At 36.1% G+C, this 18040-nt stretch overlaps 1 protein-coding gene across 2 annotated transcripts in view; it reads right to left on the minus strand.

The window, feature by feature from the left end:
* Window positions 1–18040, minus strand: part of RUNDC3B (RUN domain containing 3B) — a 48154-nt gene that overhangs the window by 1978 nt on the left and 28136 nt on the right. For both annotated transcript variants that reach the window (XM_051802573.1, XM_051802574.1), the window contains 2 exons: window positions 1739–1885; window positions 1237–1352 (listed from right to left, as the gene is read on the minus strand). In XM_051802573.1, coding sequence (XP_051658533.1) covers window positions 1237–1352; window positions 1739–1885 — 263 coding nt within the window. The remainder of the gene's footprint in view (window positions 1–1236; window positions 1353–1738; window positions 1886–18040) is intronic.

Consider the following 18040-nt stretch of genomic DNA (forward strand, 5'->3'; position numbering starts at 1 on the left):
TGTTTATTTTATGTCTTCTCAGAATACCCGTTCTACTTACTTTGTGCTAACTCTGCTAATAAATTACATTATAAAGAATTACGAAGTAGTGTGAAAATTTAACTTGCAATCATTTAGTTAAAACTGCCATATTGAGAGTTATACCAAAGATACCACAGCAGGATCACTGTGTCTTACAAACTACATTAAAACTTAAGTGCCAATGAACATCACTGATTTAGAAAGGAGATGGTATGCTACCTTTAAAGACAGTGTTGAAATCAAAACCTAAACTATTATTACCACTGGTTTTGCCGCACTTTAATTTTCAGAAGATAAGACAAAGCATAGCTTCAAGTGATTAACAGTGCAAAAAACCAGTTGAAAGTAGATCTGCACAAGAACTCTTTATAAGAGCCATGTTTATTCTGTTTCACTTTCTCTAAGCAAACTTGAATTAGATTTTAAGACTGCTTACAGTGTTTTTAAAAAAATTCTACATTTTTCATCCTTGATATTTTAAACCCAAGAAACTTTAACAGTTATGTAATACTAAGGCTCTGTATTATCAAGTCCATTTAAAGCTTTGATGAGATACAAAAAGGATTTTTTATATTAATTTATGTTCTATGCCCAAAATACTACTATTTCATAAGTCTTCCATCATTTTTTGCTTTTACAATTGCCCACAAGATGGAGCAGCTAAGCTTTGATAAACATACAGGTTTTGAAAGGAAATGTGTATGTATATTACACTTACATACACAGTTCATATCACGTTCCTCTCTCTATTTTAATAGAAACACTGTCAGGTTGCATCTTCACAGATAAATGTTAAATGCAAGATATAAGAATGACAGTGGTAATTGCAAATCCAGTTGCCTTTAATCTTTCTTTTAAGAACCAAAATGAAAGCGTTTATTACAGCAGAAAGATGTCAGAAAATCCTCCTTGTAACAGAGTTGACTGGTTCTGTGATGGCAAAAGAAGATATGCAACATACTTGAAGCTTAGCTTTAAACACAGCACAAAGTCTTATACTTATTGGGGGAGTGGGGTGGGTATCTTCATAAATCCAAAATTATTTGAAGCAGAGTCCCTGGGGGTTTCCCCACGGACTCTGAAACACTTTGCATAACAATGAAAAATAAGCTTTTCAATGTATATTTTCTTCACACTGAAAACTCATCTCACAGCGACTGAAGTTCAGAGCTATGAAGAACAAAATTAAAGGAAGCCACTAGACTGGCTCTGTACCTTCATTTAACATGTTCATTCCATCCTGCTTCCCATCCTGTGAGTGACCTGGATCCAGAGAAGATTGAGAAAGACTAACATCTGCTGAAAGCTGGTCCAGACTTTGAAAACTTTTCCTGCAAAGCAATCAATATGTAATAGCAACACATTTAAAGATATAACTAGATATCTTCAACTCTTAAAACATTTTCTAGAAAAACCTAGGCAGTTAATCTTTCTTCTCTTAAAACATTTTTCATTTATTTGTTTCCTAAATCAAATGATTGCTTTAGTTTTTTCCTAAAGCAATAGTTCCTTTTTCTCTCTTTCTTTTTTTTAAATTAATCCAAAGGAAGGAAATTTTTATGGTAAGCAAGAGAAATTGATTTTATTTACCAGCTGGTCGTTGTACATTGTAACAGGTAACTCTGACAGGATATGATTCAGAGTGTGCTGAGGGAAATACATAATTTTCAGTTTCTCTGTTCCTCTAGAGGGGAATCAAAATAAACATTAAACTTACTCATCCCATTGTTGATTGTGCTTTCTATAAAGTAGAGTGTCCAAGGCAACAGCATTGACATCCAGAGCTCCTGGGGAAGGCCACTGATTGGTGAGGTGAGTAGTTAATTCTTGTCTTGATCTCAAGTCATTATTCTTTAGCACAGTTCTGTGAATACAAAAAACAGTAAACCCCAGTCTATTAAAGGCAATTCCTTAAGGTACAGAAAAAAAACCCAGGACAAATAGTCCTGACAAAGTTGAGCATAGAATTATCATGGTTGGAAGAGACCTCAAGATCATCCAGTCTAACCATACACCCAGCACTACCAGTGTAACCCCTAAACCACATTACCCAGCACGACATCCAGACACTTCGCCTCTTGAACATTCCAGGGATGGTGACTCCACCACCTCCCCAGGCAACCTATTCCTATGCCTGACCATGCTAACAGTGAAAAAGTTTTTTCTACTATCTAATCTGAATCATCCTTGTCTCAGGTTAGGGCCATTTCCTTTTGTCCTCTCACTGCAGGCATGGCAGAAGAGACCAGCCCCCAGCTCACTACAACCTCCTTTCAGTTTGTAGAGAGCCACGAAGTGCCCCCTGAGCCTCCTCTTCTCAAGACTAAACAAACCCAGCTTCCTCAGCTGTTCCTCATAAGACATATTTTCTAGACCCTTCACAAGCCTTGTTGCCTTTCTCTGGGCACGCTTCAGCACCTCAACATCCTTTTTAAAAGTGAGGGGCCCAAAACTGAACGCAGTACTTGAGGCGCGGCCTCACCAGTGCCGACTACAGCACGATCACTTCTCTAGTCGTACTGGCCACAATATTCCTGATACAGGCCAGGATGCCATTTGCCTTCTTGGCCACCTGGGCACACTGCTGGCTCATACTGAGCCAGCTGTGGACCAACACCCCAAAGTCCCTTTCTGCTGAACAGCTCTCAAGCCATTCCTCCCTGAGCCTGTAGTGCTGCACAGGTTTGTTGTGACCCAAGTGCAGGACCCAGCACTTGGTCTTGTTGAACCTCATGCAATTGCCCTTAGCCCATGGATTGAGTCTGTCTAGATGCCACTGCAGAACCTTCCTACCCTCAAGCAGATCTACACTCCCACCCAACTTAGTGTCATCTGCAAATTTACTGAGGGTGCACTCAATCCCCATGTTCACATCATCAATAAAGATGTTAAACAGGACTGGCCCCAAAGCTGAGCCCTGGGGAAAACTGAGCTAGCAACCGGACAGATGTTCTACTTTGAGGGACCAACAGACTGCAATTTTCATAAAGCACCTTAAACTGTTCATTTTTCTTAGGGGAAGCAATTTAGAAACTATTGAGATGTATTTATGCACAGAAAAAAAAAGTTGAAATTAGAATCCTTCTGCAGAAGCAACAAAGAAAAAGCAACCGCAGGCAAATGATTCTTTCTGCCAGCATAATGGTAATTACAGCCCAACTATTTTGCAAACCCACTATGAGGAAGTGATGTTGTCCCGCGCCCCCTCAATTTTTTTTGTAGATCGAACACCTCCCACTGTCCCTTTCAATACTTTTGAATGAATCAACTGAAATCCAGATATGTTAATTCCATTATATACTTCCAGGCAAAATATAATACATAGTTATTCTGTTTTCTACCACCCTACAGATTCTAGTAAATTATGTCTATAACTGACAGAAAAAGTATAAACTGAATATCTTACATGTTCAAATTAGTTTTGCCTCATATTCCTATAAAGCAAATCAGTTTTCTACAATTCTGAAAATGAGAAAGCTAAAATGCCAACATTAGAAATCAGAAATCACCTGCCAAGTCATATAGAAATAAGGAAAGTACATAGTTCCTCAGGCTCCAAGACAGGAGGGCTCCAAGCCCTTCTTCAATAGTAAAAGGCAACGTCCAGCCTACCCTTTATACTGCTGTAGAATTACTAGAAACAAAAGTAATAGTGCTTGTTAACCCATAAATTCTCCAATCCACAAAATACTAGACAATAGTAAAATGCTGCTCTACAACAAGTTTGACTATCTCTGGCCTGAAGCCAAAAGCTAATCTCCGTACCAAATGTACTCAAAAGTTCAAAGTCAAATGCCATGTTCTTATCTGAAATGCCAAACTGCACAGCAAATTAAATAACTATTCATGGCACATGTACATTTATGTGAATTCTCAAATAACATTGTCAACAGGTCTATTTTTACCACGCAGTTGTTATTCTGGTGCTTTCTGAACTGTTTAGACAGGAACCGCAATAAGGGCACATAACACTGCCCAAAGAGCCAAAATTTCTCACAAAACAAAGACAATAGTGAGCTCAGTAAAGAATTTTTAGCAGCTGAGTTTGAGAGGTGGAGACAGATGCACAGTAATATTGCACGAGAAGGGGGTAAAGCACCACAGTGAATAAAACTAGTTTCAAGAAACTTTTCACAAGATGACTAATTCCCCCAGCATTCATAGAAGTAAACAATCAACTTTTCTACCCAGAGGTCTCCCTCCTCACCCTCCTCTCTCTAAGGGGTCTACAGGAATAAACACTTTGCTAACCCAAAGCTCTCAATAATTTCAAATATCTTGTATAGTATTCCCTTCTCCATTTAATAACCCTAATTCCATGGGGACATTGAGCATTAAACAAGTCTGTTACAGGTTTGTTGATTTAAGGAAACTGAAACAGAGAGCGAGCAAATTCTCATGAGGCTTGCCAGGTACAGTACATCACCTCCTTATTCAGAAGGACAGCTTGCATGCTTTCATAGAAGCTTCATAACAGCATACAATTTATATGAGTCACTATGCCCACAATGCCTAAATGCAAATTCACACACATATAACACATACATGTAAATTCCCGTTTGGACAACTCCTGTATGTTATCACCACACAACACACATTTACAGGCAAGTTGCTAATACTGGAATTTTTGCATTCTATGTGGGTTTCTATATTGAGGCTTTCCCCACAAATCATTATCCTACAGTAACCTGAAATTTCACCCTTTCTGCATCTTGAACAAAGAAATTCTGAAGACTCACCAAACTGCTCCAGGGATTTTAGCATAAGAAGATTAAAAGATAGTTCCAGTAGATCACTTCTTAAACCACTCCACCATGTTCAGGAAGAAAACCAGGCATCAAGTAGGATACATAACTAACTATTCTCCTCCTAAAACTGTCATTTTGAATTTTTAAAATTACGTAAAAATAGATTTGAATACATAAAATCAGTCCAAACTGATATTTAAAATAGTAGTATAGACATTAGAAAGTTAGACTAAATATTCACAGCAAGTGTTATTAGTTACCACCTATTTTTTCAGCTTTTGAGATTATTTAGCTTTTTGCTCTTTTGCAGCCATTTTTCAAGTATCACAAGATTCTGCTGCAGCAGAGTCATTATAAAGGCACTGTCTGCAAACAGCAATTCTCTCGATAATATGCAAAAACTGGTACTGCCTTTGTTTAACCAGACTTGAAGAGTCAAAGTGTTAAACTGCATAGAATCATAGAACCATTTAGGTTGGAAAAGACCTTTAAGATCACTGAGTCCAACCCTAAACCTAACACTGCCAAGTCCACCACTAAACCATGTCCTTGAGTGCCATGTCTACACAGCATACATAATCCTCAAACAATCACCATAAGGCAAAAATGATCCTGCTACAAATATTCAAAAACAGGAAGAGCAAAAGAAATGGATACAAAAGCATTTACTATAGAAAGGAGTTAAAAAGGAAGGAAATATGAACAAGTTTTAATGAAAAAAGCATACCAATTTCAGAACATACAATGTGAAAAAATGCTGCATAAGATTATCGAGTGCTGTCCTGCTCTTGTTCAGACAAGAGAAGCAGTTTCTAGATATTAAGAGTTCTCAAAGGACAACAATTTATTTTATTCAAGGCAGACAATTTCCACAGCAGCACTCCTGTTCCCCAGAACACAAACACTGTAACCAGTGCTGGCCAGATCAGGGCAGAGATGCTACAGGATTTGAAGCAGGACTTTTCCTCATCACCAGGAGTGTAATGAAGACTCTGAGCTTTCCTCTAGATGTTTACTGTCAGGCAATATTACTATTGAAATATACAAACAATATTACTATTGAAACTTATTTATCTGCTTGTATAGCAAAATAAGTCTGGCATATAAAAGCTTTCAGAAGAAAATTAAAGTCATGACAGAGCAAAAATAAGAAGTGAAGAAATGGTGCAGAGGTACAAATGGCAAATAGATATTTGTGGAATTTACAAGTTTAAAAAAATATTTGAGAACAAAATGCAAAATCAACGTTTTCTGTTTTTTTAAAAAAAAAGAAACAAAAAAGAGGAACTGCTGAACTCTTTGGGCCTTAACTGGGAAATATTTCGAGTGTTACTGAAAGGTCACATAAAATTAATGTAATGTAATGCATAAACTTCTGTATAAAATGCTGGTCTGTAGTAGCACATACTGAACTGGAATGGCCTATGTACACACAGATTTTTTTCTACCACTTCTGTTTCTAAGAACGAGCCACTGGCAAGAAACACCAACTCAAATTCAGAATGACCTGAACACCTATAGACCAGGACTCAAACCCTAGATTTTACCAAGTATATTACTGTTCAACTTATAACTTACATGGAACAAAATCCATAATACATCAAAAGAATAACAGTGAAGATCACAAGTATGTAGTTCTATTTTTAAATACAGTTCAATAAAATATTGTTCTCTTGGGTTTGTAGCTGTGAGGATTTGAAGATGATGCAATATAAGGTTTATAGATAATATGTTAATCCATGTAATACAAGAGTAAAAGCAAGGACATTCCAAAAAGAGAAGAGGAGAAGTAAGAGAAACAAAAGGATTTACTAAAGAGAAAAGTTAAAAAATAAGGAAATACGATCAAGTCTGAGTGACAACAAGCATATACAACAAGCTGTTAACTCTTTTTCTTCAGACTGGAAAAAAAACAGTGGCTAAAAGTAGTATATCTCAGGAAGAAGGTGCTACATGGAGAACACAGTGGATCTTAATAAGAGATTGTATGATTTTTTTTTGAATGAAAGAAAGGCAGTGAGATGTGGCTGAACAGGGCATCCTGAACTGACACGGTGAGACTGGGGGGTGCAGAAAAATTTTGTGCAGAGTAGGAAGAATATGTAAGAATTCATTATGAAAGCAGAGGTGTTAAACCAATTCATAGTACATTCCCTAATCTAGGCATGAAAAAATTCTTGAATGTTTGAGAGCCTGTGAACTTTCCCTCCCTCATCCAACTAACTGATATCTTCCCTGCCTACAGTAATTTCCATCTCTTTATAATCACACTGACAAAAAGTGATTGTTTTATAATCTGCAGAAAGAAAACAGTTGTGCCTCAAGCAGTCCTTACCCCAATAAACACTTCTGTAATATAATTTCATACAGTGTTTCAAGTTCTGAAAAACACTAAAAAAATCAAGAAACAGTGAAGAGATAGCAGGCAGAGAAAAAATACTCGGCGACATCCAAAACATCAGTCTCTTATCAAGATTACTCTCATACTGAATACAAAACACAGCACTAGGAAGAAAATTAACTCTATCCCAGCTGAGATCAGGATATTGCTTTTAAAAGGACCAAATATCCTTTGCATTACTTCACAGCATAGATTTTTCCATAATGCATATATATAAGAGAAGTATAATATACACAGTCTAGCCATGTTAGCCCTGGATACCCTATTTAAGTTACGACATTTGAATTGTGCTGGGTTTTTTTAATGTCTGAAAAAAAGAAAAACTCCATAAATATTCAAAATACTACTGCAAATAATAATTTGTTCAGCAAAACAATTAGCAAAAGAGATGAGAACATCATCTTAATACTAGAATACATGATTAAAAACTAACAAATATTTGGCTTACATTTGTATTTTTTGTTCTCTGAATCAGGAACCACTATTTAAATTAAGCTCCTCTTCAAAAACAAAGAAAAGTAAAAACATCCTGCTAATGAATTCCTGAGAATACTTATGAGTCATTAACAAATCAATACTAACATACTCCCAAGTTGGAACTAAGTGTCTGCAGATACATATGCTCCCTCCAGGCCTGTAAATTTACTACTTTTATTGAAGAATAACAGAAGCAGCCAGAGCATTCATCAGGTTTACACAGCTATTCCCAAAAAAGTCTCTGCATGTTTTTGACTTTCAGTTACTTAATAATGTATTTAAGAAGCTGGGAAATGTGAGATTAGTGAGGTCTTCCAATAAACATCCTTCTCCTCTAGTGTTCATTGACCCTTTCTTTGTCAGGTACTCTCCACAATATTTACTTGCAGATTTCCTCAACTTCTATTATTTTGAGCTGTTTACATAAGGATTTATTACTTCGAAATTATTTCTTAAACACGTGCAGGTTATATTTTTGTAAGGTACACACATAAAATGCTACTGACAAATTACTGTTCATTTCCATCCCTGCTGCCTTTTCAATTTTGGTACAATCAAGTAAGGAGTCTCTCTGAAAATGGATCATCAAAATTATCTATTTTAAAAAGTTTTTTGAAGAAGCTTTTGTGTTTTTTTTTGTTTGAGTTTTTGTGGTTTTTTGTTGTTGTTGTTGTTTTGGTTTGGTTTTTTGTTTGTTTTTTTAATTTAATTCCCACAAACAGTTCTCTTTGCACTAGCATTGTTCTGAGAGGCATGTAGCCTCTCAAAAGATTAAGAAATTACTCCTTTGAATTAACACATCTAAGATTTCTGCATTTTGAAAGTGTGACCTGACTTACATTTCAGTGAGGGATGGGGACAAAAGACAACCTGTATGGCATAAAATGTTGATTATCTTTGGTCAGTCACTATACTGTAACCATATTACCTGGGAATTAAAAAATAAATAAGTAAATAAAATTTAATCTCGAGTTTAGTCCAAGCTAATATAGAAAAGCCTTATCTGGGTAACCACATAGAATTTCTGGTCTCATTTCAGCTAGACTGGATTTCTAACTTCCCCTGGGTCAAATCCAGATTCACACCATTGGAAGCCTGTTCCACAAGACCCATTTACACAGATTTTTCTGTTCGTTTAATAAACCAAAAGTCAGTTCTGTTTCCAATTATGCCTATGAAAAACCAGTAATTTCTTACCTGCAAGTTTAATTTCTCCAAATCCAGAAAATGCCAGTCCAGTTGGCAATTTGCCCTCCTACCAGCAGATGAAGACAGGAAATAAACCAAACAGACTAATTCCCTAAGAAAGGGAATTATATCAGATGAGTGCTCCAGTTCAAGAACTTCCTGAGTAGTGAAAAGTAAAAGTAAAAATAAAAGCTTAAAAAAAAATAAAAACATTTGAATAAGAAAGAACAAACTTTAAAAACCTTTATTTAGGACAGGAAATATGGAATGCAAACTCAAATTGATAGCATACATGAATATAATCAAAATCTGTAAGAGCAACTCTAAAATAAAAGGGAATTCCCAAACTGTCAGTACTGTAGCACGACAGTGAGCTGTCTGGACTGGTATATCATTGGACTTTGAGAAATTAGATCAGCAGGTATGAAAACGGGTTACTTACCAGTAGATTTTGATGCTGCAACATATCACCTCTCTCAGGTTTGTGCCTTGTGCACAGACACAGCATTCCCCAAATTAGATGCCAGAGCAGTTAGATCCCAGCAGACTTTTTAAAGGCAGCTGCTGCAGTGAAAAAAACCAGGACTGTCCTACTGCAACACGTTTTCTTACTCTTTCTAACTGACCAACAGATCTTAGTGCGTCACAGCAATGGCACAAGTTGTGAATAGAAACCCTCAAAGATTCTTCAGCATTTTTTAGTCCTCCTTTATTATCTCAGAGATCTTGAAATTTATCCTCCAGTAATAAAAATTAGTTATCAATTTTATACAGCCTTCAATCTTTTTGAGTTTTAGATAACTTGTATAAGTTTATATTGGTAGAAATACCAGCAGCTTGACTCTTTAGTTCCAACCTAATTACAGTGGAGTCTTTGTTTCAGAATACAGACAATAATTTGAGGTATAATTTGGATAAGGACATTCTGAAAAATTATGATGTTACATGATTGCATAAGAACATCTCAATGACAAACAGCAAAGGCACCAGTCTATATCTCAACCACTTGCTATCCAAACAGGAAGGCAGCTCCTGCTCAATAATCAGGTAACACACTACATTGTATTTGCTTGGTTATAACTTCAGACATTTCACTTTTTCTATTCTAAGCCTTTCCAAAACTCCTTCAGACTGTGTTTTATTTTAGTATAATATTGAAAAAACACAAGACACAAAGTTGTAGCCTTAAAACTAGAAAGACAAGTTGTAACCTAAATTTACAAATATCCATAATTTTTTAAAAACTTAAACATTTCTGCCACTGCGCGTGCACGTACACTAAACTGTAACTCACCTTTACTTCTGTCAAACTATTTGTATTTTAGAGTAACTTTAATTTTGTTTTGAAAGTAAAAAATGGATTTGCTATTTTTTTTTTGACTGCATGAAAGCTAATTCCCAATATGATTTATTCAAACAAATAAATCTAGTGAAATAAAATTGAAATTTAGGATAATTTAAATATCAGTTTCTTTCATCTGGATAATCTCAGAGAGACTCCTTCAATATATTAATGACAAAGAATTATGCCTGCAAATACAGAACTACACTCTCCTCACCATTTTAACTTGGCACTGTTCTTCCACCCCTTCAAAAACTGATTATATTTTTACTATTTGTCATTTAAAGCCCATTTAGTTTGGTATTGAACTTCATGTAACTTGCATTAAGAAGAATATTAGAATATTAGAAGAATGTAAAAATAACCCTTGTTCAACTTATCTCCTTTATGTATAAGCACTATGAAATGCCTGTTTTTCTCATCAATATCTTCTGGAATATTGAAGCAGATCTACAGTAAATGAGTTTGAGTGTTAAGAAATGAAGCACAAAAACCTATGACCTTCAGAAGCAAATGGTAATGCAAGTTTATTTATATAAATGGGTAAAGCACAAAGAGATTAAATTCATTCTCTATGATCATACTCCAGCAGTTAACAATTATGCACCATGATGGACTTACCGTATATTTCAGATGAAGTTTTCTATCCCCTCCCTTTGCAATATCAAGTTATTTAAACCCTTTTATGAAATCAAAACCTTCACCTGTTCCAGACATAATTCTCTTTGTGGAATTAAAAGAGGAAGACATCAACGTTTGTTGTATTACTATGCCAAAGCAAGTATTCTTTTCTGCCACAGTCCAGGTAAGTTCATGTAAGTTCAGGTATATTAACAGAGGAAGAAACTCCATGATCCACACAATACACTTTCCTACTGGGAATGCACATCGTTTGCAACTGCATTGCATTGAGGGCCTCAGAGGTTCAATACTTGTCATTATTATTATTTTGAAAGGCCTTGTTTTCCCCTGCTCCCAACCTTATCATTCTACATTGGATAAATATTCTGGAATTTTGAATGCGTGAAGTGCTAATGTCCAAGTAACTTATTTAAAGCCTTCTTGCTTGCTACTTCAATGCAATGCCTTTATCCACAGAAGTGTAGCTATGAAGAAAAAAGAAAGGATGCCACTGTAAAAGAAGATTTTAGTATTACACAGTAGAGACTCATAGAAGGGGACACATTGCCCTGCTAATGTTGTTAAGTGTTGTTAAGCACGCAAAATGATGAAAGAAAAGTTCCTATGGGTGTCTAACTCATCAAGGGGCCTGGGGGTGGAGAGGGGCAGAAGAGAGACTCCTCACAAAAATGAGTATTTTTCCCTTTGGAGTCAGACAACATTTTGATATAAATATACCAACACATCTTATCCTTGAAGACACCAACAGCTTCAAAAGCTTTAAGCTTTTTTAACATTTTAAGGTTTATTTTAATATAGACATTTTAAACCTCCCTTTCAAAAGTTCTGAAAGAGATACTAAAATAGTAAAAATTAAACCCTTCCTTATCTGCTGCATCTTGCAGAGTAAGTCCTTTCCTTCAGGCTGCTATCAACCCAGAAACTTTTGGCTTCCTGCTACGCAGTAAACCCATGTGGGTTCTAAGAATAGCATATCCTTTGTCATGTTGGAGGCTTGATTGCAAATTTGTTTAATCTGCAGTGTTCTGTGCCTTGCCCTGTATGCTCCACTCTGAATTGCAGGAGTCTGTCTGTCCATGTACTACGCCCAGCTGAACTTTCCTAGTTATTTTTTCAAGCAAAAAGGAAACACCCATGTCTTCTTGGATTTCCACCTCACTGAAAACAGAACTTCCCATCTTTCTGTGTACTACACCTTTGTAAAACAGAACAGGATCACAATATTGCAGCAAACTTCAAAAGAAAAAATTACACAAAACCAAAATCCCAAACACTGCCTAAACAAAAGTTTTAACATCTGTCAGAATATGTAGTATTTTTTCTATGCTGTGAAAAAAAATACAGATTGAATAAAGAAGGACCTGAAAACAGACTGAAATACTAAGGATTTCTAACTGCTGCTGCCAACTTGAGGGAGACAGAGGACAGACAGGAAGCATTACAAATAAGAGCATGGCTCATGTGAATTAGCCTTTGATAGCAGGATCCATGAAAGCTTTAAAAGGAAAGAAGGATTAGCATTCTCAGTTTTCATATTCTAGGAAAGAAATTTGCCAAGAAGATCAAAGATTAAAATTTAATCTCCAACTTCCTTTCAGTGAGAAAATAAAGTAGCTACAACAAATTGGATTTACTGTACTTAAGCAGTTGAGGAATTCAGTTGCTTAAAAAAAACCAGTAAGTCTTAAAAGAGGACCATGTGAAATGAAGGTAAGAGTGCTAAAAAATCGATCCAGCTTTCCCACTTCTGCTGATGATTTAGATTTTGAGCTAGGATTACAAAGCCAGGCAACCGACATTTAAGTTTTACTCACAAGGAGACACAAAATAGGCTAAATTTCAAAGCCTTCACTCAGACCCTTTTGCTTCCATTTCCTTGAACAAGTCTTCCTCTGCTTTGTCCCTGACAGCAGAGCTATTGCCTACATCCTCTACAGCTTTGCACCTTCATCTGTGAACCTCCCCTGCCTGCTCTCAGAGAGAGTAGTTGTGGCAGCACTCTACAAGCTCTAGAGCATTTACAAATAGAACCCTAACAAAGCAAGGAAAAGCACAGATGGAATTTTCATAAGCAGGTTTTTTAATGAAATGGGGCATGACCGATCATTGAAAAGAAATCATCTTTGCTACAAAGAATATAGTAAATCTTTCTTTATGTACTCCATAGCAGATCTGGGAGGACATGGTCTGTCTGAAACTGAAAAGGTCATTTTGCCTGAACTTAAACGTATGAATTTACTCTGCATGTCATATATCTCACAGAACTATTGTGCTCCATCCAGGTGCTGCTGAGAATCAGCTGATGGACCTTTCTGAAAGGCAAGATGCCATTACCCTGAGCTCCCTGCAGTGTTAACAAAGGGGAAAAGAGGTGTGAGGACAGAGTACTCAAACAGTCAATGCCTGGAAAAGAGCACAGTGTAAGTGACAGGCTGTGTACTTCTCAGGGGTGAAAGCATACACAGAACACTTATTGTAATTAAAGTGTTACCCAAAAAGACCAGTCTCTCAGGATTGCAAGTACACTGTCATTTCCTGCCTCCACAAAGACATCTACATTATCCAGATAGAAACTGCAGTATTGCTGGATATTAAACTATTAAGAATTATTAATATTAAAATATTAAGCTATTTTAAGGTATTAAGAATGGATTACAAGCACAGTTTGGACCTTGAAAAGACTAATTCTGAAGTAACACCAAGACAAACTAAATAAACCTATCTTTAAGATTTGCTAACACATTAAAAAAATTCTTAGTTTTCCTTAAAGGCTTAGTTCAATATACGACATGAGCACCCCTACAATTAAATTTGATGCATATCTGTGCCATAACCAGTGACAGAATTCCAAACTTAGAACAGTTTTCCTGATTTTTCTTCCTTCCACATGCCCCTCCATGAAACACCAGAACAAGACAGGGATATAGGAAGAAACAGCAAAGGGGGTTAAAAAACAGAGTGATATAAAATGTAGCATAATCACAGAATCTAAGAAATGGATTTTCCATACATGTGATAAATTAAAAAAAAAAAAAAGGAAAAACAGCAGCTGGTACAAAGGGTTGTACTACCTTACATCAGGCACACCAGCCTGAAAACAAACCCTAAGAAATCATCTAGGAGGAAACCTACGTTGATAAACATTATGCAAATCACTATTTTAACATACAAATATCTTTTTAAAGATATATTTTAACAAATATCCCAGCAGGAAAAAAAAATTAAAGCATTTTAAGTTGATGGTTTTCTCATTTTGTATACAATGCCTTCCCTTTTCCTGCCACTTTTTTTTAAAAAGATAGTCTATGCTAAAGTGATCAGCTTTTATAACATCAGTGAGTCACCATGCAGGAGGTGAGTCATTATTCTGGAAATTGATGGAATCTCTCTTGTAATCATCAATAGTTAACATATATGAATATCAATTTCAGATGCAGAATCTGAACTTTAAAGTAACAAATATCAGCAGAGTTTGTCTTAACACAGGTAGTGTGTTAGTCAAAAGTAAGACTAAGAATCAACCAAAGGGGGAAAAAAGCCTCTTTAAGATGAGCTCAAGAGTTTTAATACAAGGATGTTGTGGGCAAATGGTCCCAGATTTTGCCCAGTCACATCTTTGACTGAGCTAACTAGTCCTTCAACGCAGTGGCCTCCAAAGTGAGGTGCGAAAGACAACCCTTTGGGGTATGGGAAGAAAACACTTTTTATACTGTTAATAAATTTTTAAAAATACAAAACAGTTTTTATTTAATCTTTATCTCATACTTTTAAATTTCTATTTTTGTGTATGTTTAAAAATTTAAATAATGTATTAGCGAAGTAGTACATTTATATAATTCATAAATAAATATACCTACATTGTGGGGGTGCTTCGAATTTTTTTACTGATGGGGTGTGCAATCAAATGTCTCTCTGCTTCAAGAGACATTCAACATTTCTTTGCAGGATCACAGAGGAGGAAGGAACGTCTGCCTCTGTGAGTTTGAATATTCCAGAATACAATTCCTTGATTATTTGGGATCCTTTTCCTATCACATTTTGAACGTTACAGAATTTTTTCTTCAGCTAGACATGCTATGGATCACAGGCTTCTCTTGGCTGTCCTCCTGTGAGCTATTAATTTTAAGCACTTTAAGGCCTTAAGAACTGCCTCACTCTCACTGTAAAAATACACTATTTTTAAAGAAGAGTGGAGCCAAAAGCACTGTTCTATAATGTTCAGCTACAGTAAGTCCTAGACAAAAACACATCCCAGCGATGCCTTTTGAAGAAAGCAGATGAAGGCCATAAGTGCCTCATCCTTACTATAACTCACACCTGTCACTAGGCAATCACTTCATCTGCAGATGCTGAAAGGGTGGTAAAAGACCAAGCTGTTCTGAGAATAGAACAGAACAGCTCCTGTAGGAAGAAACTTAAAATGATGATCTAGCCCAACTCTCTGATCACTTCAAGGCTGATTAAAAGTTAAAGCATATTATTAATAGCATAGTCCAAAGGCCTCTTGAACATTGACAGGCTGGGTGCATCGTTCACCTCTCTAGGAAGCCTGTTCCAGTGTTTAACCTCCCTCCCAGTACAGAAATGTTTCCTAATGTCCGGCCTGAACCTCCTCATTGATCAGCTCTGCATTAGTTTAAATGTGTTGTACTGATGATCAGGTTGTCCATTGCAGATTCACTTTTCTAACTTGATTTACAAAGAGAGAGCTCCAACCCACAGATGGATGGGCATATTACTAAGAAATCCAATTAAGCTGAAAGACAAAAAAAAAGTTACTCTTCTGTGAATAATTAATCTGATAAATTTTTAGCTTCTCTATTTTCCAGATATAGGTATTCATGAGCTCTGTAAAATAGCTCTTAACTAAACTGAAAATTGTGGTCTTCATTGTAGGTTGGATACTCAAGTGTGTGAGACAAAGTTAAGAATACAGAAAACTGTAGAACACTAAGCATAGCAGCTGTAAAAAAAAATTAACTTCCAAGTTTCTCCAATCTCCTATCCTCATATTTATTTCACGCTTTACAGCAAACTGCCTTATTAAACATGCATGTGGAAAAATGTCTCTGGAGGAAATTTTTAACCAGAAGGCCTTGTTTATCTGGTGTTTGTCTGTTGATTCTGTCTGATCTGGTTTCCAAGTCAGCAACAATAATAACCTATACTGTCAAAAGAGTCAGATCTCTATTCCTTACATCACACTTTTTTTTTTTCTGGGTGAGGCAGAAACAGAGAGAGACTCAGATTCTGCCCAAACCCATTGAGAATATACGTAAAACATTTTGACTTGCATGCCTGCGAAATAGCCTTTTGGAAACATTGACAAATTCTTATGCAACAGAAGTCTGAAGCCATAGAACTTGTTACCTCAGAAACAACAGCCAGTGGAATAGAAAAGCATCATTAAAAAGAAAATATAGAATGTTTATTTATAATAGTTTCAATTATACAGCAAATGATCCTAAATCAGATCTCAAAGTGTTTTACAAACAGTAATGCAGTATGCCTTGGGCAGAATTACAGTCCCAAACTTGCTCTTACCTGCTTATAAAGAATTCAAACAGATTACAGCATACATTCACTGCTTCAAAATGCTACTAATGGTAGGAGAGCAAAACACTAAGATGTGGAATTACATTAACATCATTCTAAAATGGCTGGACCATAAAAAGCAACTGGCTGAAACTCATGCCTCATTACAGATACATTAGTGATACAACACATTCTGCTGCCACATCACCCTTGGTCAGAATAAAAAACAAACAAACAAAACAAAACAAAAACCAAAAAGGAAAATTACTAATTACAAATATGATTAAAATACGTTACTTATGGTGTTGACCATTAGAAACCTGCTAGGAATACTTTCCCTTCCCTCATCTGACAGGCACACTACACTAACAGCAATAAAAATGCAAAATTATACCTCTCCAAATACCTAGTGTAGTTCAGACTCCTGACTGCAGAGTCTCATAAACAGCTATACAAAAACACACTGTCAAGATACAATAGAAACTATTCCACAGTTTGAGCCTTTACATAAGAAAGCCAGCAAACAAAATCAAACTCTAAAGACTGAGATCTTTAGAACAGTCTGATTGCATATATCTCAGCTAAAAATTAACAGCAGGTATGAACATTCAAAATTTCCAGTACCAGAGTTGGTTTAAATGAGCTCACACCTCCCCCAAATAACCAAGGATGCCAAAGCAGCATAACATGAATCATAAGGCATATAAGTAAGTTCAGAAAACAATTTAAGAACAGGTATCTCTCAAAAACTTATAGGCAATCGGAGGGGGGAAAGAAACTTGGAAAAACATCTTTTTTTCTTCTTCAACTCTGAAATTGGCATAAATAAAAAGCAAATTCTGTATTCCTTTAGATTTTCATAAAATGCATTTCAAGCACTGCCAATAAAATGATCTATCACAAGAAAGAGCAGAAGAAAAAAAATCATCTTTGTTTACAAGCTAAATACTTTTTACTGCATAGAAAAGACCCTTCTGGATGGTGTGTTGTTATATTCTCTTTATCCTGGACTGTTTCAAAATCACAGATGACTACCATGTTACTTTAGAGCTCAGACACTTAAAAATTACTCCAGACATAAGGTAAAATAACTTATCTTGTATTTCTCATGAACAGAACAGAACATTCAATTGCTGCAGGTGCACACCATAGCAGTCTCATGGCAACTTATCACCAGACAGTGAGACCCATCTATCTGGGTCTTCAAACACAGAATCATGGAATGCTCTGGGTTGGAAGGGACCTTAAAGGTCATCCTGCTCGAAGCTCCCTGCCATGGGAACGGACACCTTCCACTAGACCAGGTTGCTCAGAGCTTCATCCAGTGTGGGAGTGTCTCTGCAAAAGCAGAGTACCTCCCTAACAGCCAACAGGCAGGGCTAGAGGATAAACTGTGTAAGAATCATAATATATTCAAATATTTATTATATTAGTAGCCACAAATGCTATTAAAAACAGGCCTTCTACTGTTGTTTTAGCATTTTGCCTTGCATTAAAGAAAAGGTGACTAGCAAACTGTTTTACCAGTTTGAATATTTTTAGGACTGCCAGATGAACTTCTACTGTGTCTGAGCCACACACAAATAAATTAGAATCTAAACCATGAAAATAAGTATTTTTCTTTTATCCCCTCTTGCCTAACATTTAAAAAATAGTGTTCAAAAGGAAGCTGCTTTCAATATTTTT

Source organism: Manacus candei, unplaced genomic scaffold (assembly GCF_025592945.1).
Source record: "Manacus candei isolate 608988 ecotype Guabito, Panama unplaced genomic scaffold, ASM2559294v1 h1tg000056l, whole genome shotgun sequence".
Lineage (NCBI taxonomy): Eukaryota > Metazoa > Chordata > Aves > Passeriformes > Pipridae > Manacus > Manacus candei.